This window comes from Anoplopoma fimbria, chromosome 5, assembly GCF_027596085.1.
Source record: "Anoplopoma fimbria isolate UVic2021 breed Golden Eagle Sablefish chromosome 5, Afim_UVic_2022, whole genome shotgun sequence".
NCBI classification, from domain to species: domain Eukaryota; kingdom Metazoa; phylum Chordata; class Actinopteri; order Perciformes; family Anoplopomatidae; genus Anoplopoma; species Anoplopoma fimbria.
In genome coordinates, this window is record NC_072453.1 from 6,281,485 (window position 1) to 6,306,113 (window position 24,629).

The following is a 24,629-nucleotide window of genomic DNA, read 5'->3' on the forward strand; positions in this document are numbered from 1 at the left end:
CTAAAGTTCTGTAGAAAGTTTTATTTACGCCAACACATACATGAACAAAGCACCATATAACCTTAAAGTCTGATACAGAAGTAAGCCTACCTGCCTCAGTCATCATGGCCATTTTTATTTATTTCATAGCAAACACTCTGAATAACAAAAAGACAGCCAAGGCAGCAGATTCTATCATATATTACAGCATGCTGAATAGAAAACCTGGGAAAGAGAATTAGACAGAGCCATCTAGAGACACTAGTGAGATACAACAGTATAAAAGTGCCATTCATTATACAGCAGTTGAAATACTGACAATGAAATAAGCTAATTTTACATTAAATTTATGGAAAATAAAGGGGGGGAACATAAAAGGAATAGACCCTGTGAAAGAGCAATATAAAACAAAACAAAACATTTTCTTCCTTGAACATTGATGACAGCCAGCTTGCATGGAGTTGATGAAACTGGTACCGAGCTGTGTTCCTTACCACATAAGACAATTAATGTTTAAAAAGAAATGACCAGGGTGCTGAAGCACCCAACCCCTCCCAGCATTACGCGTCAACTGGCAATTAAGAACAAAAAAAATGATAGGTCGGATGGCACAGAATGTGTGGAGTTTAAATAGAAGTCTTTAAGCAAGTCCTGATGTGAGAGGAGCACATTCATTGAGAGACTGAGCGGGGAGGTGATTCTTGTTAAACCCATTCCTTCTGCCACAGCGGAGCAAGTCTTCGCCCTTACGAGGGGGAGAATTTTTTGGCTTGTGCTCGAACTCTTTTTTCATATTCTACTCTGTTTTGGCTGGAAAGGGGTTAAAAAAAATAAATTAAAAAAAGCAGTTATCATGGTGCTCTGATCAATAATTCACATCAGAAATAACAGGCATTTGCAAACCACAAAAATAAAAAAATAAATTCAACAATAAAAATGCAGGAATCCTCTTCTCCTCGGTCAGATCTATTTGTCAGGTTGTGATTCTGTAAATCATTTTAATCTCGTATGGACAAGTTAAAAACAACATAATCTTCAGGATTCAGAGGTTCCATATTGTTTTATTTTTTATGTGAAGCTAACAAAGCTTTTGTTTGGATTAAAATGAGCTGTGAAATATTTTGTATTAGTTCAGATAACGCACATCCAGACCTTTAGAACACACAAACACACATACAGTTACACTTCACGGTTGCCTCTTCAAGTTAGGGCTGTATAATATGGGGGAAAACAAACAGCCTAGCTATATTGTTTTTTTCTGCGATGTATACTGTGATATGCAGTATAAAAATATTGCTGACTCCATGGAACAGGATTTGCTAGCTATGTAGCAATGAAAGGCTCATTCTAAGCTAACGAAAACAAAACACAACCAGACTTAGTTTAATTATACACTAATGAAAACATACTCATATTATATTACATTTATGCAGATGGACCGTTCTCAATCCAACACACTGGACCTTAAGATCAAGGCTTCGGGAAGCGAGGTGTGGGGCACTCTAGAATGTTAAGCTCAATGCCAGAACTGCGAGCCACCAGGCATGCCAAGCAGACCTACTATAGTCCGGGCGCACACAGAAAATGCGCCCAGCCAGGGACGGCCGGCACAGGGGAGAGGATCCTCCCACACTCAAGAGTTTGTCTGACCCGCCAAGTTGAATTTACTGGGCAGACTATCAACTTTAAACAGATGTGGTGGCTTTTTTTATGTTACATCAGCCAAGATGCCCTTTATAGCTGAGAGTGCATTAACGAGTGATGAGTGTTGGGGTGTGAATTGACACAGGCTGTGGGAGAGTGGCACCCTACAGTTCAATTTCTAGCTTTGCAGTGCTGCATTTGGTAAAGAAAATGTACACTTTCTTATATGTATATTGATATCTGGACATAGTAGTTAAATGTTTATGTTCAGCTTTTCTTGTGCCTAGCCATATGCCTATATCAATTTTTTGGGAAACAGTTCTGGTCTGTTAGAGGCCCGTTTGTGTCAGTTAAAATGTATTGGCAAAGCAATAATCCATTAAAACATGGGAATTGTTTTATCATAGTATACAATAGAGAAATGGACAAAGGCAAATTCCTAGTATGTGTTCACACTTACTTGGCCATTAAAGCCAATTCTGATTCTCATCAATTTGTTTAAGGTAATGCAGAGTAAGTCAAACTCAGCAGGTTTAACTTCGAAAGAGATTTTAGTACTTCAATGTAGAAGACCAATAATTGGCATCTCATTTCTTTACCCTTTTTCAGACACGAAGGCTACTTTACAAACCATCTAGTATTTACACATTTTAGTGTCACGGTTGAAAAAAATGAAATCCAATGTCACTCACCAGTAGATTGTGTAAGCCTCTGCTTGGGCTGGATCCTGGATATTTGGTTCATTTAGGAGTTCCTGGATACCTAATAAGATCTGAAGGAGAAATGAATCAATGAAACACTATTTTTTTTAAATCAAAATATATATCTGTTTGCATTTCTTTATAAGTTTGCTTGTAATAATTGTTAGTCACTAAAGTTTAAGATCAGTTGCATGAAGTCTTAATTTTTATTTGGGGTAGTTTGGGTTGAAAATAATCACATAATTATAGGCTTTGTTTTTTTCCAATTGATTCTAAGATTTAATTTAATTCGAAATTTAGAGATACAGTCTGAAACCAAAGAAAGAGAAAAATTACTTTTTAAAAAGACCTTTTGGAAAAACCTATAATGTTAATGATGTATGCTTGTCAATCCAAACCTGCTTTATTGTGATGGCTGGTCTCCAGTCCTTGTCCTCCTCTAGAATAGATAGGCATACTGTGCCTGATGGATACACATTTGGGTGAAAGAGTGGAGGCTCAAATTTACCTGAAACACAAGAAAATGTTTGGGGCACTTATGTTTACAGATCCAATACAAATGGCATACAAGATGAACAAGTTCCACAAATGTCAGAGAGCTTTTTCACAGTATACACGGACTGAAATGGCCACTAAAAGGTAGCAGCTTCTGTTACTCACACAAGCAATGGCCAAATGTTATTATAATGTCACATTCAGAAAACACAACCCCTGTAGGTTGATATTAGAAAAAAATGGTACATCTCAGTGCCCAGGCATTGTCTGCAACCCATAGGGGTGATGTGATGTTTAATTTCACTCAGTAAGCAGTCGAATGTTGAACCTGTTCAGAATGACTTTATCAACACTCAAATCATTCAACACTCAAATACTGTGCAATTCTGTTAAACGAACAGTAAAGGGTTGTATATGTGAAACCACCTACTGGATGGAGCCACCAGTTAACATCCAAATCATATCTTGTGAACAGCAATGAATGGAAACAATTACCATGACATTGCATTTAGATCCATTTCAACAGCCTTAAAAAGACATCAACAAGACTTCAAACACAAAAGATGGTGCGGGAGAAACCCTGTGTCATCTACTGCTGCTTTGAACCAATCACAACCAGGATGTCAAGCAGCACTAAAGCTCAGCTTTAGTAAGAAATCTTAAACATGGGTTACTACCTGAACTACAGAGTTACCTTAAGATTAGTATAGTAACCCTTTAGAAGACCCTAGCAAAGTAAGCCCTTAGCTATAAATTACATTCTTCCTGATTACAAGGATACTTCAACATGTTGGAAGGGGTTTATATTTCAGTTTGGCCAAGTGTTAACTGGATGTCTTATTCGGCCATTACAGAGATTTTGCAGAATTGATACATTGGTAGGGACAATATTGAGGCTCGCTGAAGGGTATTGTGCACCTGACTTTACATTCTAGAAGAAGCATTTTTCAGTGCAGTATTGGCCATTACTTCCATCTACTGACTCCATAATGCAGGTTTCCACAAGGATCTGCTACAGCATAACAGTATGTAGGCACAGCTCGGACACAATAACTCACATTTTGGAGGTGAAGAAGGATAGTCATCCTTGAACAACATGCGCAGTTTGAACAAGCCTCCTTCCCACGGAGTCTGAGGAGACACAACCATTAGATTCATATTAACACATGATCCACCAAAAATTGCTCTTAAAACCTTGTAATTATTGCAAGATTAATATTAAAAGCACATTTTAGGCTCATCGCTGTTAGTTATTGTTACCAAGAATTATCAACTCAAATTTGGGGAAACTCTGTTAGTATTCACCACCTATGCTGACACAATAAAGTGCTGCAGGATTGAGTCCTAAAACCTAGAAACAAATTTGCATTTTTTGCACTAATGCTTTCTTTGTCTAATAGTTAATATTTAGTTTTTTAATGGTTTTGGGTTCTATGCTTGAAATAAGATCTCAGTTTAGCACAGACTTTATAGATTTAAAGTTTTGTTTTATGACACAAAATGTAGTAGAAGGTAACCAATCCCATGGGAATACCATAAACTTTTTTTTGCCAGATAATTTATTTTCTGCAATAATCCAGAATACAATGAAAAAAAAACATTAAAAGCCATACACCTTCAACAGAAATGTCTTTAAGTGTGTTTACATGAGTAGCCTTTTCTCAGTTTTGATCATATCCAGGATATGATGTTTACAAGAGCACAGAAAAATAGGTTATTTATTTTACTACATTCATAATAAATACTAGTATCCCAGTTAATGCAGACTATTTGCACATGGACATGTGATGCTAGCATTTTAATTCAGAAAACTATTGTAAAGTACCTTGCGGCTGCCCACTACAGACTTGAATAGGTCAGCATTTAGATGCCTTTTCCCATCTTAATTACCAAGTATATTCAACTATTTCATTACAGAAAGACAATACTCAGTTTCCTCTTTGCTTCAGAAGGAAGATGCTTTTGGGGCTGCCGTTGTTTGTATTTCTGTGTCGGTTTGTAAGTCTGAAGCTGCGCCTGTGCAGATATTCTGTAGCACTCAGAAACCAGGATGAGGTGTATACATGCAATAATATCCCTGTTTCTTTGGGAATACTCCAGCTGCCATATTTGGGTTTCCCAAAAAAGGAATAAGGGTTTATCAAAGTTTCTGAAATCGAGACATGGCATTTATGTGTTCAAACAAAATAATGGGATACTTCAAAAAACTGGACCATAACCTGGATACTCATGTCCATATAAACACTCTCACTCTCAAGGTCACTGTGTCTCTCATTTAGTTGTGGTTGTTGTGTAAAGCAAACACGTTATAAATGCAAACAGATACGTATAATAGACATTACCCCTTTCTTGCCAGGAATAGCACATTCCCAATTCATGAGATTCATGGTTCCATCTGGATTTTTTGTTGGTACAGCTACAAATCCCTGAAAAATTGAACAGGATAATGCCAACAGTTAAGATATCAGTGTTTACCAGAGGACTTGAATTAATGGAATGACAGCTCAGAGAGACCACCACAGTGAAGCCAGAACAGGTGCATCACATAAGAAACCAACGATTACTTACAAAAGGATGGTCTTTCCGCCATGCCTTGCGCTCCTGTGCAAGCCGGCTCAATGCAATGCCTGACATGATTTGTGGACTCCTGTAATGAAAGAGAATGTCAATCAATTGTATGAAACCATTCCTTACCAGCTCTGACTTGGCACCAGGGATTTACTATTCATAAACTTTGTGAAGGTAATTGCCTTTAAAATGTATCATTGTACATAGTTTTTAGAATTGACACAATTTTTCAATTATTCTAGTCATTTTTAAAGCAGAAAAGCAATGGAGGATGTAAGGATTTAGTGCTTATTTCCGCTTTACATCAGTGTATATTAAATGTCTTTTGGACTGAAAAAACAAACAATTTAATAAAGCTAAACCATTTGGGTTGTGGAGAGCTTTTCAAACACAAGGGTTTGGCACTTTCTACAGTGACTAAGGTTACTACGTGAGTGTGTATACAATTGCCAACAGTGGCATGTTAGTTCCCACCTTCTGTTAAGTGATAAATAGCACAAGAAACATTGCAGTATTAGAAAATTGAAAGCCTGCAATTAGCCATGTAGTGAGCTCCAATGATCATGTAGTTACCAGGACCTCCTACATGCATAATTAATTAGCTCCTTCTTACTAAATAAGTGTTTTAAATCAGTTAAAACAACTACATTCAATGATGGCACTCAACCTATTCATGTGTCAGTGTGAAAGATTGTGACTATCCTCACTTATAGCATCTTAACTTCATGGTTTGTACACCTTGCTGTTGGCAGTCCGCGTCAAAGCTAATTAGGAGCTCTAATTAGGACCTTCAATAGAGATGATGGACGATCTCTATGGCAACGATGCTTTGTTTTAAAGTATCGTCTGAACAGACATGTCTATGCTAAAGTGGCTAGCCAGGTTAGCTGGTGGTGATAACGTTACAGGTCTACAAAACACGACTCTCCTGCTGCTTCATGTTGGTCTGCGGTGTGATTTAAGGGCTCCAGAGGCTCAGACCACACACGTGGTGTTTCCTACGTGTTCGTGGAGCTTTACTCTCAACTTGCTGTCAACACGAGTGTCAACAACCTGACCCCCCCCACCCCCCCCACCAAAAAAAGCTATTTGATTAGCAAGCTAGCCGGTTAGCTTGGTGAGCTAACTCATGTGCGCCAGAATCGTGTTGTCTCCCGACAGGCGCTGGCGCTGTTAGCGTCTCCACACGGCCTGGTGCAGCACAGAAATGCGCAATTACACTTGATTTGAACAAAATGTTGGATGACAGAAAAGTCACAACTGTCTTTCTGCTTATAAATATATAATCCACGTTAGCAATAGGTGATGGGGAGTATTGTACAGGGACAGAGCAAATCACAACCCATTAAAAAACACGGACAAAGAACGCCAGGGCTAAAAGGCGCACATTTGTGCATTACAAAACTAGCGAAAATGGCGCAAACTGAAACGGGTAAAATATCATAATACACGACTAAATGAACATGTTCCTTAATTGAGGTGTGCTCTTACCTTTCAGTGTGGCTGCACTGGCTCTGGTAATTAGGTGAAATGAATTAATCGTGCTCAAATCCCGTTAAACCCGTAAAGTTTCCCTCCTGAAAAACCAACCGCTCCGACTCAAGAGAGACACAGAGGAAGCGAAACAAAACAGTTATCCGTCGTTTACTTCCGGCTTTGCTTAAATACCCCTAGGTAGAGCAGGCTGCGTGTGTTTCTTCAAACGACTTGCGTTTTGGACTTCATACTGCTAAACACTTGATACAATCCCATTGCTTTTACTCAAATATAAATTCTAAATCAACCAGGACTGAAATCTGAAGAATTGCCACTGCGATTTGTTAGTGAAGATCATCTTTGCTTTGCGGCTGCTGCTCAACGCGCATGCGCGGTGCCGCTGTCGAACGCACTCGGTTCTGAAAAGAACAACAGGCTAAAGTTCTAACTTTGAAAATACGCGAGAGACAAATTATGTTTGCTATATTAGTATCTGCTGGCTGCCATCTGTTTATATTCATATTAAATAAAACGTTTAATGAATTTTTCATACATCATGAATGTCAGGCAAGAGGCCCCATTCTAACAAGCACGGCGGGTTTCTATCTTCTCTTGTATAACATCTTTGCCTTGATTAAGGACCGTAAGCCGCTGTAGGCACCGTTAACCCAAACTACTGAGTTTGATAAGTCACATAGCAGACCGGCAAAATTACGAGAGTTTCGATGATTGTTTTGTCAGAAACAAAGTTTTGAACACTGTTTTATACTTCCTTGTAAAAAACAAAAAACGATTAAAAAAAACAAATAGGTCTACAAAATAAACAGGCATGTTTCCAGGCAACTAAAGCTATTGAAAGCTGTTTTGAGACACAAGGGGTCGCTATTCATCCAAAAATAGGATTTGTTGTCATGATTTCTTAATTTCTTACTCTAGTATCTACATGTGAAAGGACAATTCTACGTGATGTACAATCTGGTATGATTACTAATAAACACAGATCAGGGTAAACACACCGGGGAAAAAAAAAAGCCTACACACATGAATGAATGACAACATTTTTATTGGGTTTACCCTATGCAAGACCATATAGATATATCCCCTTAACCTCATACTTAGTTTGCACATGTTTAACATTGCATAAGATCATATAGAATAGTGATCTATGTAGTGATATGAGAACCTTATTCATTGATGTAAATGCTAGATTGAGGAAAAATGACACATTCATTCCCTCTGATTACAAGTGTGATCATCTTCAATCATGCACTACAGTGTCTGTGGCTTATGACTTGAATGCAAAACAAACTGGGCACTTATAAGTATTAGGCTACAGATTTGATAAGTTTGTCCATCACATGAAATGATTATCGATGCCAAATGCTCAACCAGACGACCTGTTTGTGAAGGGCATTAAAAAGGTAGTTGCTAAAGTAGAGGGGTTAAACACCTCAGACCAGAGTCTATCAAATTAAGTTACAACTGAACCAAGCAAACCAAATGCAAAACACTTTAAATCTCATTGCAGAAAAAAAAAAAAAAAGGTCTCAAAAGACCGAAATAAACCTTTGCTCTGACCCAACGCAGGTGGGTTCAGCCTATTAAAAGTGAGCATTACTGCAATCAGAGAGGGCGGAAAGCATGATTGTCTGCAACGCTCAACAGGCTGTCAGAAGTGGATAGAGTTACTCATCAGTCAGCACGTCCGTGTGAATATCAGTTCATGTGGAGTTGGGAGTGCTAGTTGCCATTGGTGCAGTCACACAAATCAGACGAATGTTAACGTGTGTGTGAGGAAGTGCAAGACAGTACATAATTGGAAGGCTTCAGAATACTATAGCAAATGTAAACATAGCCTAGCTCTGGCAGGAAATCCAGTCTACTTTGATTGAACCTCATTGCAGATGTCAAATTTTGCACTTTAAAAGCCCTTGTGTGTGTTTGTGTGTATAGCTATATCAAAAAACATGCATCCATACTTGTTTTTTCGCGACAATATAAAAATTGTTTAATCAAGTGTATACGTGTATATGTGAGTAAATGGAGGTTTGCGTGTCATTAAGAAGTCTATATGTACAAAGTGTGCCAGCATTAAGAAAAGTTAACTCATCCCTGACACTAAGATCAACGTGTACAATACATATAAGACATTGGATTTTGGTTTTTTGGGGGAAAAGGCAACACTAAATGATTATTTGTTAATGAAATATTCAACCTATCAAAACCACACATCAAACCTGAAAACAACTTTCTATATTAAAAAAAAAAAAAAAAAAAGTGTTCTAAAATGCAGTATTTACATTATCAACATTACAGGCTTGTAAGCAATGTGCACAGTGCTGTTTTCCACTGTAGTGCTTGTAATGCTGTGTACGAAATCTACACAAGTCAAAATGCTTAGAAGAATCTATCAAATGCAGGAAAAATACATTTGGTTGTTTTTTTGTTTTTTTTAAATGTAACAGTCAACTTCATAGACAGCCAAGTATAGCTTTGTTATTGGTTATCAAAACATGTTCCAGGCATGTTCTCAGTGAAAGACACCATGTTCAGCATCAGATGTTTCAATCTTAACTCCTGTACAAACAATTCAAAACAGAAGTTAACATTGTCAAAATTATCTAGGTTTTAAAGATCCAGTATAAACAACTTCTGTTCCAAGTTGTGTTTTCTCTACAGTGTACAAAACGTGCAGTTTTTTTAAGAGTTAAATATTAATATTGAATTTGGATTATTTACATCAAAACAAAATCCTCTGGATATGAAAAGAAAGTCCTTCACCGCTGCCTTCAAGCAGTTCCTGCCCCCAAACCTCCCACACCACAAATACTTCCCCTCAAAAAAGATCTTAATCAAACATGATGTTCCCTCAAACATACACGATAAACTAGTGAAGGAAAACTCAGAAGTTAGAGGGAAACCTTTTTTTTTAAGACGCCATTGTCTCAAGGATGTTTGTCCCGACAAGAAACAGGAAACTGTGGTTAAAAAAATAATGATATTGTAAAACAGAATTCACATTTTAAAACACCATTGACTATTTTGGCAGTTAACTTTAGACTTATGAACATGAGGAATTAAGAAAAATGTCTGGCAGACTAAAAGTGATATAAATTTATACTTTACAACATTTAGAGATTAATTTACTTCTTTGGACTAGAAAGTCCACGTTTGCAGGAGCAGCGGAAATCTTACTTTGAACAAATATGTGTCGTTAAATGTGTATGATATGTAATATACTACTGATTGTAAGTCGCTTTGGATAAAAGCGTCTGCTAAATGACTGTAATGTAATGTATCTAATACTTAACTGTATAATAAGAATAAAACTTTTAAGTGGATTTTCTGAAAACAATTATTTAATCCCACAGCACATCTGCGGGTAATTGTGTTACTAAGGTTGCTAGATTACATGGTGCCACAAGTAACTACACTAGCAACACATTTTGCTTTTTAAGCAATAAGAACAAGAAGCATCGTGGCCATATAAGGCAGATATTCTGATCTCTCTCAAGTCATCTTGTTTGGTCTATGTGAAAATGGGGCTTTTATGGTCCTGTTTATTACAGATCACTTAGTCTCACCAATAAAAAGCTCTGCAAGTTATTAATTGACCTAATGCCCCTTTACCTACGGTATCAAATCACTGACACGGTTCACAGTTTTCATCCTGGTCTGAGAATATTTTGTTTCTTTTTTGACAGTGAATATCCACAGAAAAAGATTTTCTAATCAAAGTAAAACGTTTCATATGCATCTGAAAATGTGGGTGTTGTATAGCTGTCATCCTCATGATCACAAATCTCAGTATAACTGTTTGAAATCTTTGCGAAAACATTTTATCGATTGGTTTTTGGGTTGAATTTCACATTTAATAGCCTAACTCTTTAACATGTGCTAAATAAACACAATTCCCTTCTTAACATTTCTAAACAATGATTTTGAGTGATAAAGATCATACTGATTGATCCCTTAGCAGACCCTTGACTTGGAGGATTTAAGAATGAACTCAATAGATGACCCTGAGTGAATCATTGGCCTTATATGATGATGGCCATATTCTATAGCGTAAAACATTTGTAGATTGCAATTCCTTTGTCTCAATAAGAAAGAAAAAAACTTGCCGCTAATTCAAAACAAAAAGGTCCAGTTTAAATGTACAGGCACAAATTGTCAGTAAACAGTCTTATTTACATCGAGAGATAAAAACAAAAAAAGGAGGGAAAACACAAAGTAAATGCACACTCCTCCTTTAAATCTCCATTGTGCCAAACGTTCTTCCACAAAGATGATATGTTAGCATCATAACACCTGGAGCTCATAATACTTAAGTCCTCTTCACATCCGGGAGCCCCTTTCCTGAAGAATCTGCGGAGACCAAAAAAATGAAAGAATAAACAAAAACACATCGTACCACATGCTCTGAAAGCAGTTTTGTACCCAATTCTTTACAGTCCACTGTAATCCTGCCACAGTGCAAACTCTCCGACACAGGGGACTCCTACATTTACTCTACGCGCTGGCTGAAGCAAACTTACCGCGTAGGGTGCAGAGAAAAGGGGAAATGCTTGCTCATGTGAGGAAAATAAAGCAGTATGCTGGAGACTATGCAGAACGTGGTTCTAAAGCCAATTGTGGGTGAGCCCATAAAGCTTCCTTGCTACTGGGAAGACATGCAACCAAACTAACCACAGCCCCGGAATTATTCTGAACTGCAGAAGAGATGAAGGCCAAAACAAACTGAGTGCATTAAGAAGGAAACAGCAGTAGAATTAAAATGTAACATTACCTAGTTCTGGTTCAGTATAGATTTAAATATCGTTGTTTTTAACCCTTTTATTTCAACTTTCAGCTAAATTATTCATAATAGCATAATAGTCCATTTTAAGAGGACATTTTATTTTGTGTGTTTGATCACGGCACTTCATCACACTTCTGCTTAACATATTTTCCCTTTTGGGTCTTTATCGCCATCACATAAATTGAAATAATCTCAAGGGTCCACAATCCCAGATATCTTCTTTGTGTAAATCAAGGGAGATTAGGGTTGGCTGATATAGATGCCATGCCCGAAGACATATTGCCACATTTACTGCAGTAAAAGAAGACTACACTAGTGCTGTGAAAGCAACCCTACAACTACTGTTTTTGACAATGAAATGGACAAAGTGAGTGTAGTAACCCTCCCTTCCCTTTAAATGTCATTGAATGAGGGAAAATGAGTCAAACTGCTGCAGCTGATGATTCAGCATGTCCTCCATCCAACAAGGCTGTGAGCATGGCAATAATTACAGGGGGCTTATTTACACTACTGAAACAAATGGAGCTCTTCTCATCTGGTTAAAAAAATAAAAAAGAACTTAATCTGCAAAGAAGTATTCAACCAGTCTCAGCAGGAACCATCTGGCTTTTGATTTATATTTGGCTTGTAGACTGAAGACCAAAGCTGCTTTTTAACTTGTTTTCAGTTACTATGCTCTGGTTTCAAGTGTCTCATCTTTGAGATGTGAAAAAAAGTTTTCAGTAGTGTAAACTGCATCAAGGAGGCACAGCGAAGAAAGAGGGGACAAACTAGTGAAGCTTGGTTGAGGGGACTATGAGCAGTTGAGCGCTCACCAGTGAATCATAAATGCTCAACCCTAATCAGAGTCATTCACTTCATAATCCGTCTCTTCGTCCTCACTCTGAGCAACATGCAGCATGCAGACAGCACAGAAAAGACAAGAAAGGCATGTTGTAATGTAATGGAAAATGAATTGAGGTGTGAAATGTTGAAAAGGAAAACGAGGGGGAAAATATAACTAATGGATTAATTTTTAGGGGGTGTAAACATTAACAACTACATTTAGTAGCACTCAAAAAAAGCTGAAAAACATAAGACCATGAAAAGAAAAGCACCTATCTTCCATACACTCAATTCACTTGTCTCAACTGATTCCAAATTGTGCCATTTATTTCAAATAGATACAATTTGCTTACTACAATTAAGGAGAGATGACTTTAGAATCAAATCATTGTATAGTGCAAAGTGAAATTATTCAAACTTGAGGACTAAATTTGGATATGACTGGAGATGCACCAATCAATCGGCAACTGCTCAAAACCGGGCAAAGTTCAGCTGATTGCCAAATACACAACATAAGGTTTGTGTGGCAGTTCTTTAGTGTGAGTGAAGAAGACATAAAGCTTTCAATTTCTAACAACTGCTAGTCCAAAACAAGCAGTGGAGGAACAACTACTGACTTAATCAGACTTGTCTGATGACAGCATTGAGTTACATTATGATGCATTCAGGCTACTCAGTAAAACTAGTAAATGTAAGAATATCATAATGTGTTCAAATTGAATCTTGGTGAGAAACTTGAATAAATACAGTTTATTTTTTAAAAAGGGGAAGATTTCACTATAATATAAAATAAATATTAGAGAGGGAATTATTACTGTTTAACTTTCTAACACTAGGCAGCTCAGAATACGTAATTAAATTACTAATGACAATATATTTTTGTAATATTGTTTTTGTTCAAAAAAATAAAGAAATACAATATTTTATTCCCTAATTTCTAGATTTGCTTGTAAAATGCACCAGTAGTTTATAATATTTCTATTAAAATAAATCAAAAGCATCAATACAAATGGGCAAATCTAACATGACATAGGTTTAAATGCTGAGTTCTGTCTAAGACAACTTTATGTCGTCTAGTCATCAGCATCAAAATAAAAGTTGTTCATGCCTTAATCTTAAAAGGAGATCATTGTTCAGTTTAGAAAACTTCTAAATGAATGTCTGCTTTGCTTTAATTCATACTTCTTTTTCTCTGATCACTTGTGGTTTTTCAGGCAGGCTGTTTTTTTTAACTGAGGGACTGAATATTCACAATGTTCTCCTTCATAGAGCTTCCTCATCAATAAAAGAGAGGTGCTTTAAGTTCCCTGGTGGCATGTTCATAAATGCCATGCATTTAAAACATTCAGCACAGGCCATCATTCACGGATGTTTGCCGTGAACGGATTTTCAACTGGCCTCCCCACAAACTCAGACACTTACCTTAGCCTTCTCACTGGGCTCACTGTTTGTCCCGTATGATTGATTGTGCAGCTCCTTGGAGACTACACACAGGAACTCGGCTTGGTCTTCGTTTCCGTAGTTGTAAGAGGAGCCTATGCTGACCAGCTAGTGAGACAGGAGAGCAGAGCACAGAGGAATAATTAGCCTTAGGCTTATGAAGTAGAGGCAAAAACTTGGTTACTCTTGGTGGGAAAACAGAGGTCGGGAGACATTAAAGTAATGTAAAAGAGGTTGACAACCAATCAAGGAGCACAGAGGGTCTACAGGTTCATGTAACTCAAATTTATACTTTTTGGAGCTTCTCTAATTAGACATAGTTCATTATAGTTCATAAAGACTAGACTTAACCCTGACTCTTAAGTTTGTTTGTAGGATGAATTATCTTGCATTTTTGCCTACATTAGTAACACCATATAATATGAGATACAGTGGGGGTGACACAAAGGCCCTCAGTGAGGTGTAAACCCAGAATGTCGTGGACACACAATTTCATTGTACATCAGTTAGCCAACAGGGCAACCCACCTAAAACATTTTAAACTAATACACCAAGAAAAGATGGACTAAAGAGGCTCTAAAAACTATCTCTAGAGTTAAAAGGGTAATTAGAAATTTGAATGTTAAGTTATTACACGTATAAATGCAATAAAAAGACCCGTTTTCAGGAGCTGCAGAAATGTCAGCATTGAGTATCAAAATAAAACATAAATGAAGATGAAAATCAAGAAGAAAATTGAGTTACTGAAGTAATTAGACAGAAACCAAATAATTGGTGGTCCACAAAGATAAGGTAATAATAATAAAAGTAATAGCACAAAGAGGCCACAGACAGAAAAAAAGATAGGTATTGAATACAAGTGCAGGGACTCTACCACAGGAAGCAAACAAGCTGGTTGAAAATCAATGGGGTAAGGATTTGACTTGATAGGACCATGCTTGTTTAAAGTGAATAGTTGGAGACAAATCGATACCATCAACTTTTGAAAACTACAGTATCTTTTACAAAGCAAATAAAGGAGCAAACTACATATTGGCGCACTCCCATTAGTAACACCTGCTCCATGTTTTAGCGCTGTGACTTAAGACAACATGTGTTGGATTTTCTTTAATGCTTCGACTGCCATATTAATTCAGATCACTAATATCAATAGTAGATGCTATGAGCTGTGTTATAACATCTGCTTTGTTTGATTTTCGGTTTACTTTATATTTTATTTTGGGCAGCTGTGGCTCTGTAGCTAGAATGGGTTGTCTACTAAATGTAAGATCGAATATATTGATAGCTCCTCCAGTCCGCATGTCGAAGTATCTTTGGGCAAGATACTGAACCTCAAATTGGTGTGTGAATGAGCATTTAGATTAAATCCTGATGGGCAGGTTGGCAGCTTGCATGGCAATGGTATGAATGTGTGCGTGGATGTTGTCATGAAGCGCAAAGCACTTTGAATAGTCAGAAAGAACTGGGTGCAGAAACCAAATTCAAACAACTGACAACATCAGTGGATGTACCGTTTCTAACAAGCAAGTGGCTTATTTCTTTGAGCACTGAATGCGTGTCTGTCAGGAAAATAATTTGCATGAGAAAATCCCACACATGGTATCTAGAAATACGATAAGGGCATGGTCATGTCAGTTTGAATAAAATACACCAACGGACACAAGACGATAATTAAAAAGAAACAACATCGATAAGATCTTTATAAACAAAACCTTGTGCACACATTGAAAAAACATTTGAGAAAAAAACAAAGCAATTCCTGTTCCTGAATAACTGCTTTTACTGCTGAATGTTAAGTGTGTGTACACTGCAGGCTACATGTATACCTCCTGTACCCAAGTGTGCGTGTTCAGACATGCATCGCCTCATTAGCCACTGCTGCCAGAGACTTGTTGTTGTTAAGCAATCTTCCTCACATTAAGCATCAACGCAGCAAAAAAAAAAAAGACCAAATAATCTCAACTAGGCACCATGGATTCCACTTGTCATACTGCTAAAGAGTCAACGAGCAACAAAGACTTAGACTTTCTGGATGAAATATATACTTCAACAAATTGTTTATATTAATGGAATCCTAAACCAGCCGAAGGTCAATAAAGCTCATCTCCCCAAAAGATTCTCCTGGGCTGACGGCCGCGCTTTAGGCTTTACATAAGTAGTGTTACGAGGAGTTTCCCATCTGACCTGTGTCAGGAGATTAGAGAGATTTCAGCTCTAATGGGAGATCCAGAGATCCCTTGTCTTAGAGGGATTCATTCACATATAATACACAAAGTGTAGTTTCTCATTAGAAATATTAGCCTTTGGCATTTCCAGCTGAACACAAACTCTCATGTAAACTTGGACTTTTCACATTTAATGTTTGTAATCTATATCAATTACAAGATAGACTACCTGCTGTGAAGATAAAACAACATTTCACCTCTAAACAACCAGCACTATATCACAGCACAGCCCCCAAAACAGCTAAGGGGTACATGAAAGCAGAGCACTGAATGCTGTTGACGAGCTTAGAAATTGTGAATGCAGTATGAATAAAAAATAAAATAACAAAAATAGTAAAATTTAAAAAAAAGAAATTCACAGACAAGAGGTGTCATGGTCTCTTAGCTTCACTGGTGAGCAAGAAGTACAAATGAACATCGAAATGAATCAACTCAAAAAATGACAGCTATGTGTCTACTTGGGACAAACGATGGCCAACGGGGTGTGTATGGACAACATGGGGACCATGCAGTGACCAGCCCGTGGACAGAAATTTGTTAGACACACCTCTCCGCTGTTGTTTGGCAAAGCAGGCTCCTCTCCCTTCACCTCCCTTGACACAATCAGCAGAAACTCTGACTGGTGGGCCCGCCCGTAACCTATACTGACAAGCTGCAACGACCAATCAGAGCACAGAAGGGATGCCCGGATCATGTATGTGGACATTGAGAAAGATGTGATTTGCTGTTTGGCTTTTTAGCCAATTTCCAATATTGAGGATTGGACTTTCTGGGTCAATGTGAGCATAGCGGGGTGGGTGAAGCACATGAAAGGAGGATTGCTGCTGTAAACCCTGCAGGAAGAGATTTACCTGTTCAAACTTCCAGCCATCGGACATGGTGGACACCATCTGTGTCAGCTCCTCCTCCTGGCACTGCAGCACACGGTAAACATGCTTCACTGGAACCTGAGAGGGGGACAAACACATGAGAGAAATGGGATCCAAAGGCAGAAATAACACAAAATGAATGGAGCAAGAATCATATTCATGGAGAAAAAATTATTTAAATGAAACTCCATGTACCTGTGATGTTTTACAGTCGCGATCTCTGATCTTGTCCTTGATGAGCTTTATTAATGATGTGATGTTGTAGAATTCGGCCTCTTCTAACACACCTAAAACAGTTAAGAAATAAACACTTCAGCTTTTATGGTCGACATATCCTTCTACTACCTAAAAGGAGCATCTTCTTTAAGGCTATGCAGTGATGCAAGAGCAGTGTGTGAGAATTTTTTTTTTTTGCACTTGTGGTATTTCAAAACAGAGATGTGGTGGACAGATAAGTAGTTGCCTTTATTTTTCGCAATCATGGCCGTGTAACAATCAATCAACAATAATGACTAAAATAATGACAACACAGTTTGTTACCATTTCTTTTTATTGTGCAACAAACAACTGTATTTGATTTGGAATACAGTTCATCTTATATTTTACAGAGACATTACCTTCCTCTGCCAAGTCCCTGTTGAGCACCAGCTTTCCGTGTCTCAAGTAGTTAAGCACTGGCCCAAAGTATGTTGGGTCTCTGTCTATGAGATAGGCACCAGTTTCATCCTGAAATGCAGAGAATAAATAGGATGAAATTAATAGAATAACATTGAATACATGTCAAGAGTTTTCGATTTTAAGAAACAATTCAACATTAAGCTACACTTAAGAGAACCATTGATAGTCATTTTAATTCTAAGCATCCAATACAGGGAACACAATGTACAGACAAAGATTAAAATGATTTAATATCCTCCAGTCTGAAAAAATCCTTTTTTAAAAAAGTGACAATGAGCAGGCGTATATCTTTATCGAAGCATAACATGTGAGGGGGAAAAACAACACTGTGCATCAGCGAACAAAACTCGAGGGATGAGAATTATGAGGTCAGCTCCTCTGCTGATAATCTCTACAGGGGTTGAGAGTATATGCGCACACAAGTGCGACAGCTTTGGGATATCACTTCACTATTCCCACAGGCCTTGGGTTTGATCCAGATTTCATCACAACTACTGGGTATTCCCCTATTTCTGTAGGTACTGTGATTAGACCGCCTTTGTCTCATGGGGGAAAGAGGCGGCTAAAACAATTAGAGCAGAACATAAAAAGATTTGGAACAGCGAGCTGAATCCACCACAGGGACCAGGAGGAAGCACATTGGCTTTCAACCAACAATTAGCCTCGTCAACTTTGGTCTGCTACATAGTCGGCCAAACACATAATATGAGTCGGATTGAACTGCTGTATAGCTACTGCAGCAAACACAAGGTAAACACAAAAAGTTGTTAAATACAATGTGACATTAGTGAGTCAAAAGTGCTTCATATTTACTAAAGCACTCCATGCAGGGAGGACGGGCCTTAAGCAAATGTTGTGCTAATCCTTGAATGCTAAAGGATGTTTGACTTTGCATCAGGTCAAGTACTATGGCTTCAGGAGCAATCATGGCAAATTAGCCACACTGATGGTCAGTGCAAAATTGTCATACACTGCAGGCCATGACCAAACTCAAACAGACACAACTACACTGATGAACATGTGATTAGTCATAGTTACCTCATCCTCACAAGCTCAGAGATGAGTTCTCAAAACCCATTAGTCTTTTCAATAATGAGAAAAGGTCCCAGTGCATTTTCTTTTGTAATGAATCTGAACCCTCCTGGCTGGTTGACCTCCTTTCCAATGCATAAATATCCAACTGGAGCCTAATGGAGCTCTATTCTGGTCTTATGCCCTGTGTCAGTTCCTTACACTTCCATAGACACTTAAGTTTAAGCACAAGCATGGGTAGGCTGTGCTTAAGGAAACAGGACAAGACGAAAGCTGCACAGCTCTCCACATTCGAACCGCACTGTACGTAATGGTTGATTTTAACATAGAAGGTTAAGTTTCTACTGTTAGCCTCTAGTATCACGTTTTTCTTTTAAATCCTATCAACAGTTAATCTTGTACTGAACATATGGTTTTGCTTTGAGAATATATATATATATATATATATATATATATATATATATATATATATATATATATCAAAGCTGATAATAGCTTTGCCAGCATCAGAGCACCATTTGTATTATTACCAAATTAATGAGATCCATTTACTTTGTTCCTAGCAGGAATTTGGACTGGTAAATTAAAACATTAAGGATGGCTCCATTCCACAAATTACTGATATTACTGCTTAATCCTGCATTTGACAAGTCACTATGTCTGTTTGACGAAAGGTCTATTCAACTTTAGATTCATTTCCCATTTTCCCCTTCATCCTGCTTCCACTGGAAAGGCTCTGTGAAGGGAAAGTTTGGGAAACCACTGCTATTACAAGAACTTGTCGAGGCCCAGGCAGAAAATATTACAATGTGCTTGAAAAAAAAAAAAAGAGAATGCTTAATAAAAATAAGTTTCCATGTATGATATGGGTTTAGCATAACATTTGGCTAATAAAATGGTATAATCTACATTCAGGGAGAATTCCAATAGCCCAGTGGTTAAGGCTCTCCTATCAATTCCCTTCGGTCATACCGGGACATTTGAATAACAGAGCCAGTGTTAATGTTATTAGCAACACCTGCGCCCATCCTGCTATGATAAGTCAAAATGTCTGCTGTGAAAAAAGGCTGATTGCATTTTACAAATAAACTTTTGAAAATGGCCTCAAAACACTCCCACTGATCAAACACTCAAAGAAACAATATATGTACTCTCCACTTCAGTCAACCTTCTGCCCCCTGGCCTGTTGTGCTGACAGGCCTGTCGTTGTTGCTCAGGGTGCACATGCATCTATGGGGGACGTAGGGGACAGTGACCCAGTTCAGAAAAAATTATGGGGGCTCAGATATCGGGCCCCTTGTATACAAAGGGGACAGTGTCTTTAATGAAAAACAAAAGGCTGTGTCTCTGGGGGCCCAGGCTGGGGAGCACTTGACAACAAGCAGAGAGCTGGAGGACTGTGAGGGAATAGGAGGAAGGCTTGATGCTCAGTCTGAGAAAGTTAAGCATCTCTGTTTTATGATATGATCGTGATGATTAACAAAACTATGAATATCAAGGTTTAATTGAAAAGCAAAACCCTTCTATCTCAAAAAAACACTTAATCTTCATTCAAAAAATAAAGAGATTTATAAATTAAATAAAAATAGCCAACAGCTTAAACCAAAAACAACAGATGATATCAACAAATACACTGTGTTAAGTGCTAAGGTCACACGCAACCCCAGTAATAGGGTTGTTCACTTTAAGTCAGGCATGCTTCATAGTGTTCTGTGGTTTGGTGTTGTAAAAATATTGAACGTGCAAAGCCTTCCGCACATACAGTAACCAGAGCTAAGTAAAAGCAGGCCTAACTATGACTGGATTCAAACTTAAGATAATTTAAAATGATGGTAAACAGAAGCAAATTAGAAGGGTGGGCTTTGAGTGGAACCTTATCATTCTTCTTCTACACACATTACATATCCTCCCACAGGAAATACCATGGTGACCCACCCTTCAAGCATGTGATGTCCAATAAGGCTTTTTGCAGACACAATAATACTGAACTTCAATTCTTAATTCAACAAAATGAATGCGTCACTGCATGTTTGCTTGTGAGTACAACAATGGGTTTACACCAAACCTTTGCATGGCACAATTCACCCATTCAAGCCTGATAGGTGTGGGTATATTTACTGCTAAATTTCATTTAAGTAATCCACCAGATGGTGGTTACCAGTAAATATCAAAGAGAAATAGCAACAGCAGGGAAGTCATTCCAATTTGTTCAGACCAGTAATAAAGAGAATGAAAAGGTTATCAAACGCTGCTCAGCCTTCACTGCAGTCAAGCTGGAGTACAAGCATACTGCAGAAACACCACTTAAAGATGTTGCAGTAGATCTACTGAATCACATGACTGTAGCTACTTAGCCAAGTGGAAGCATAATCCTTGTAGAGTAGGAGCCAGGAGTCCCTCTGGAGTACAAGTAGTAATGGCATACTCAAATAGGCCTTCATCTTTTAAATAATACACACATCACATCAAGGCTACATTATGTGAAACTCTCTCATATTTCAAGATATTTAACACTGTGCATTTACACGAGTTAAACCTCTCATGAACGCTGGGAAGTGCATCTCGCCTTTCCACCATTTCTAACTCTTCAAGGCAACACCCTTTGTGCCTTTTGCAGAACAATAATGACGGAGCAGAGCTACAGACAGTAAATAAACAGCTCCTTTTAAAGTCACCTAAAAGCCTTGCTGTTATAATGTGAGGCAGTTAAGAAGCTCCATGACTAAGCAGGCAAACCAGGAAATCACTGCAACCCGGAGCTTTCTCCTGGCCGAACGAGAAATGTGTATTGCAATAGAAAAAAAAGGAGCTGGAAGTGAAACGATTGGTCTCATTGACGACTGCCTTTGGTCGGTAATCAAATTCCAAATGACAACATTTCAATTTATTGCAACACAAGGCTATGATCAATTGTAGGTGGCTTTTGTTGATAAAGTTGCTTTTTACCAATAAAGCCAATAGGACCATCAGTCGCACCTGATTTGCCAATAGTCCTCTGCACTGTCCTCTTGAGCACTCACTGCAAGAAGACAGAGCAGGAGGAGACCGCGATATCACTGTTAAATATTTACATCACCTCCCATGGTGTGCTCAGGCATGACATACCAGCTGAATACGGCATTAAATGCGGCCATATTTTTCTCTTACACATGCCGCAGAGAGAACTTCTTCGGGCATCAAATGGATATAAATATGAAAAGATTAAGATGTGGAAGGAACAAGAACCCTTTGTGATGGGGTGCTTGAAAAATTGATGCAGCTCTGAAAGCTGGGTCTCTACTTGAGTGGTCTTGAGCTGAGCAGTATGAAAGCAGGAGTCTGCCAGAGGGATTGCTGCCCCATTGCAATACCTGCTTATGATCTTGCAGCATCAAATATTCACACAAGTCTAACAAACCAGGTTAGAACAATAATTCTCTAATACGACAAAACTGAGTAGGATGTTCATTCTAGGGTAAACTATTTAAAAAGAAACACTTTCTAAAAGGCTTTCTGCTGCTATAGCTATGCACGTGACAGCACTTTCTCCGTGCTCTACCCCAATGTGCAAAACAGGCTCCAGTCAACAACATGAATAATGCAGTTCTCCTCAAGAGTCCTGCTGAAGCACGTCAGCCTGCGTGACTGAGAACTAAACCACTCACTTCCTTGGCTGGGAAACACAATACTGCATTTGCACAAAAACAGAGCTCTTTGCTGATCTGTTACTCTGCTGGGCTTTCCTGTTCACATGTATTCGTGTGATGCAAAAAAAAAGATGGCCTTCTTGGCTCAGTCGCTGATTAGATGATATCATGTCAATGTAAATTGTTTTAGACACAGAAGCAAGTGAAATAATATCCAATAACCTGTTCTTTACTAGAAGCTTTCTATAATGATCCTGCCTGCAGGAGAGAGGTACAGTAATGGCTTGAGAGTCTGATACTCACTTAAGACAAAGGATTTAGATGGACTGATCCATTGCTCATGGGAGGATAAACTGACAAAAAAGCAAGCTGATTATGTAGAGATTAAGATATTTGCATGAAAATACGAGATGAGCCGCCGTCTCAGCTTAGTAGAAAGGAGGGCAGGGGTGCAAATAGATGACAACAATGAATAATGGGGCAGTAAAATCAACGACAAAAACAAAGCCTATTATACTATGTATACAGACAGTAAAACATTGTATTTGACAGTGCCGGGGGCCTTAAAGCACACACGCACGTTGCTGGTAAAACTGGCAGATGGACAAACAGAGAGCAGCCTGCTTCTGGAGCACTGAGGCCATTCAGGCAGATGAGTGACTTCATCCCCAGCTCTCAGTTGTCAGCAGCACCTCACTCCACTTGGCAGTGACTTATGTGCTCATTAGGGAAGCCTCGCCACCAGCACAGAGGCTGATTACTGCATAGCAAACAGAGCCAAGGAACAGACTTACCTCGAGAGAGGAAGGGGGAAAAACACAAATTGATCAAGCAATAAAAATGTATATGTGTAACGTTACATCATTTGGCAAGTCAATTATAGCACTAGAGCTCTTGGACATTACAGTCCCTAGCTGAGCTAAAAAAAAAAGAGCTATAGATTAATAAGAGTTTCTGTACCAATATGATGTAAAATAGAAATTTGCACAAGATTTGGGCTATTGGAATAATATGCAAGTCAATTTAACATTTTACTGAAATGATTCACTTGTTTTGACTGATAAGATGAGTGAAATAGTTTACATTAAATATTATAGTAAGAGGTTCATAGTTGAATATTTAACAGCAGTTGTATCATTTATGGAGACTATTGGTTGCTGTCTCTGTTTGATGCATCGGCCTCAGCTCTCAGATGGGGAAAGTTTCCAACTAACGCACTGGGGAGACTTGATACTGTGACTTGAAAAAGCTGTAAAACTGTTAAAACCAAAGTCAACACTTTGAACAACAAATTACGGTAACGACAATACCTGGCAACCTTCTTTTATTTTTTATTTTATTTTATTTTTAAAGACCAATTCAGCCAGCTCCACACACACACAAGCTAGCAGAAATATCGTATGTCATGTGGGGACTGTCGGAATCTAGCTAGCTTAGCGTGCTAATGCTAGTTAGCCACTAGAATTTGAGTTAGCACAAAGTATTAATAAACACTGACTGTCACAAAGCGGGGTATCTAATTAAGCAAGCTGGTGCACACAGTCACCAGCCACACTAATGACTTAACAATGCAGAAAGCAAATAAAAAGTAATTTAGTGGAGAAATAAATAAAAAAAAGGAGTTAACCAATGCGCTCCTAACTATGGTGCTAACTAGCTGACTAGCTTAGCATTTACCTTGTCGGAGTCTAGCTCCGGGTCAGCTTGGCTCAGTCTGTACAGAAATGATTTTGGGTCTCGGCACAGCGTCTGTCTCGTGGTTAAAAAATACGTCCCGCCGACGTTCAGCCGGATCCATTTGGATGCCCCGACCCCGGCTGAGGGGCTCCTCTGATCCGGAGAATGGCCCAAACATCTCCGGTGGACGGAGCTGCTCGTCTCGGAGTTGTTCTCTGCCATCCCTCTCTTCGTCTCCTCCGCCCTCGCCTCGGCTGTGTGCGGCTGACAGGAAATATCTGCGCTGCAGCCACTAACTTGGGAGTCCACGATTCATGCAAAGCAGGCTGCCAGCGCCACAGCCACTCCTACCAGCCCACTCCACCGGCGCGGACAGACACTTGTGTGCAGATTGTCCCAGAGAGAAGAGGCGCTCCCTAGTTTGATCTACCGACGCCTCGATGTGGAGCAGTGATCTCTTGATACCGAAAGCCTGGAGGTGATTGAAACATAGACAATAAACTCAAAACCAACCAGCTTTAGGTTTTTCTCTCTCTCTTGTGCTGTTTGCAATACAAAGTGTATTAAAGTAATTTTCACGACACAAAAGCGCT

The 24,629-nt window shown here is 38.6% G+C and overlaps 2 protein-coding genes across 2 annotated transcripts; both read right to left on the reverse strand.

Annotated features, from left to right (window-relative positions):
* Window positions 1-389: 389 nt before the first annotated feature.
* On the reverse strand, window positions 390-7,158 carry ube2ib (ubiquitin-conjugating enzyme E2Ib). The gene is made up of 7 exons (XM_054599423.1): window positions 6,879-7,158; window positions 5,388-5,466; window positions 5,162-5,245; window positions 3,878-3,950; window positions 2,723-2,832; window positions 2,316-2,395; window positions 390-789 (listed from the first exon to the last, which is right to left on the reverse strand). Exons 2-7 carry the CDS (start codon window positions 5,451-5,453, stop codon window positions 726-728), a joined length of 477 nt encoding a protein of 158 aa, XP_054455398.1. The 5' UTR covers window positions 5,454-5,466; window positions 6,879-7,158; the 3' UTR covers window positions 390-725.
* A 3,835-nt stretch (window positions 7,159-10,993) lies between these two features.
* Window positions 10,994-24,594, reverse strand: kctd5b (potassium channel tetramerization domain containing 5b). Its single transcript, XM_054599424.1, has 6 exons — window positions 24,037-24,594; window positions 17,641-17,749; window positions 17,219-17,310; window positions 17,006-17,101; window positions 13,912-14,037; window positions 10,994-11,231 (listed from the first exon to the last, which is right to left on the reverse strand). The coding sequence occupies exons 1-6, from the start codon at window positions 24,256-24,258 to the stop codon at window positions 11,202-11,204; spliced, it is 675 nt and encodes a 224-aa protein (XP_054455399.1). The 5' UTR covers window positions 24,259-24,594; the 3' UTR covers window positions 10,994-11,201.
* Between the last annotated feature and the right edge of the window lie 35 nt (window positions 24,595-24,629).

Coding starts and splice junctions, on each gene's coding strand:
- kctd5b (XM_054599424.1), bottom strand. CDS start 24,258: ATGGCAGAGAACAACTCCGAGACGAGCAGCTCCGTCCACCGGAGATGT. Junction 14,038..17,005: donor ATGGCTGGAAGTTTGAACAG/GTAAATCTCTTC, acceptor CTGTCTCACTAG/CTGGTCAGCATAGGCTCCTC. Junction 11,232..13,911: donor AGCCCAGTGAGAAGGCTAAG/GTAAGTGTCTGA, acceptor TGGTCTCCGCAG/ATTCTTCAGGAAAGGGGCTC.
- ube2ib (XM_054599423.1), bottom strand. CDS start 5,453: ATGTCAGGCATTGCATTGAGCCGGCTTGCACAGGAGCGCAAGGCATGG. Junction 3,951..5,161: donor CTATTCCTGGCAAGAAAGGG/GTAATGTCTATT, acceptor GTGTCTCCTCAG/ACTCCGTGGGAAGGAGGCTT. Junction 2,396..2,722: donor CAGCCATCACAATAAAGCAG/GTTTGGATTGAC, acceptor TTTCTCCTTCAG/ATCTTATTAGGTATCCAGGA.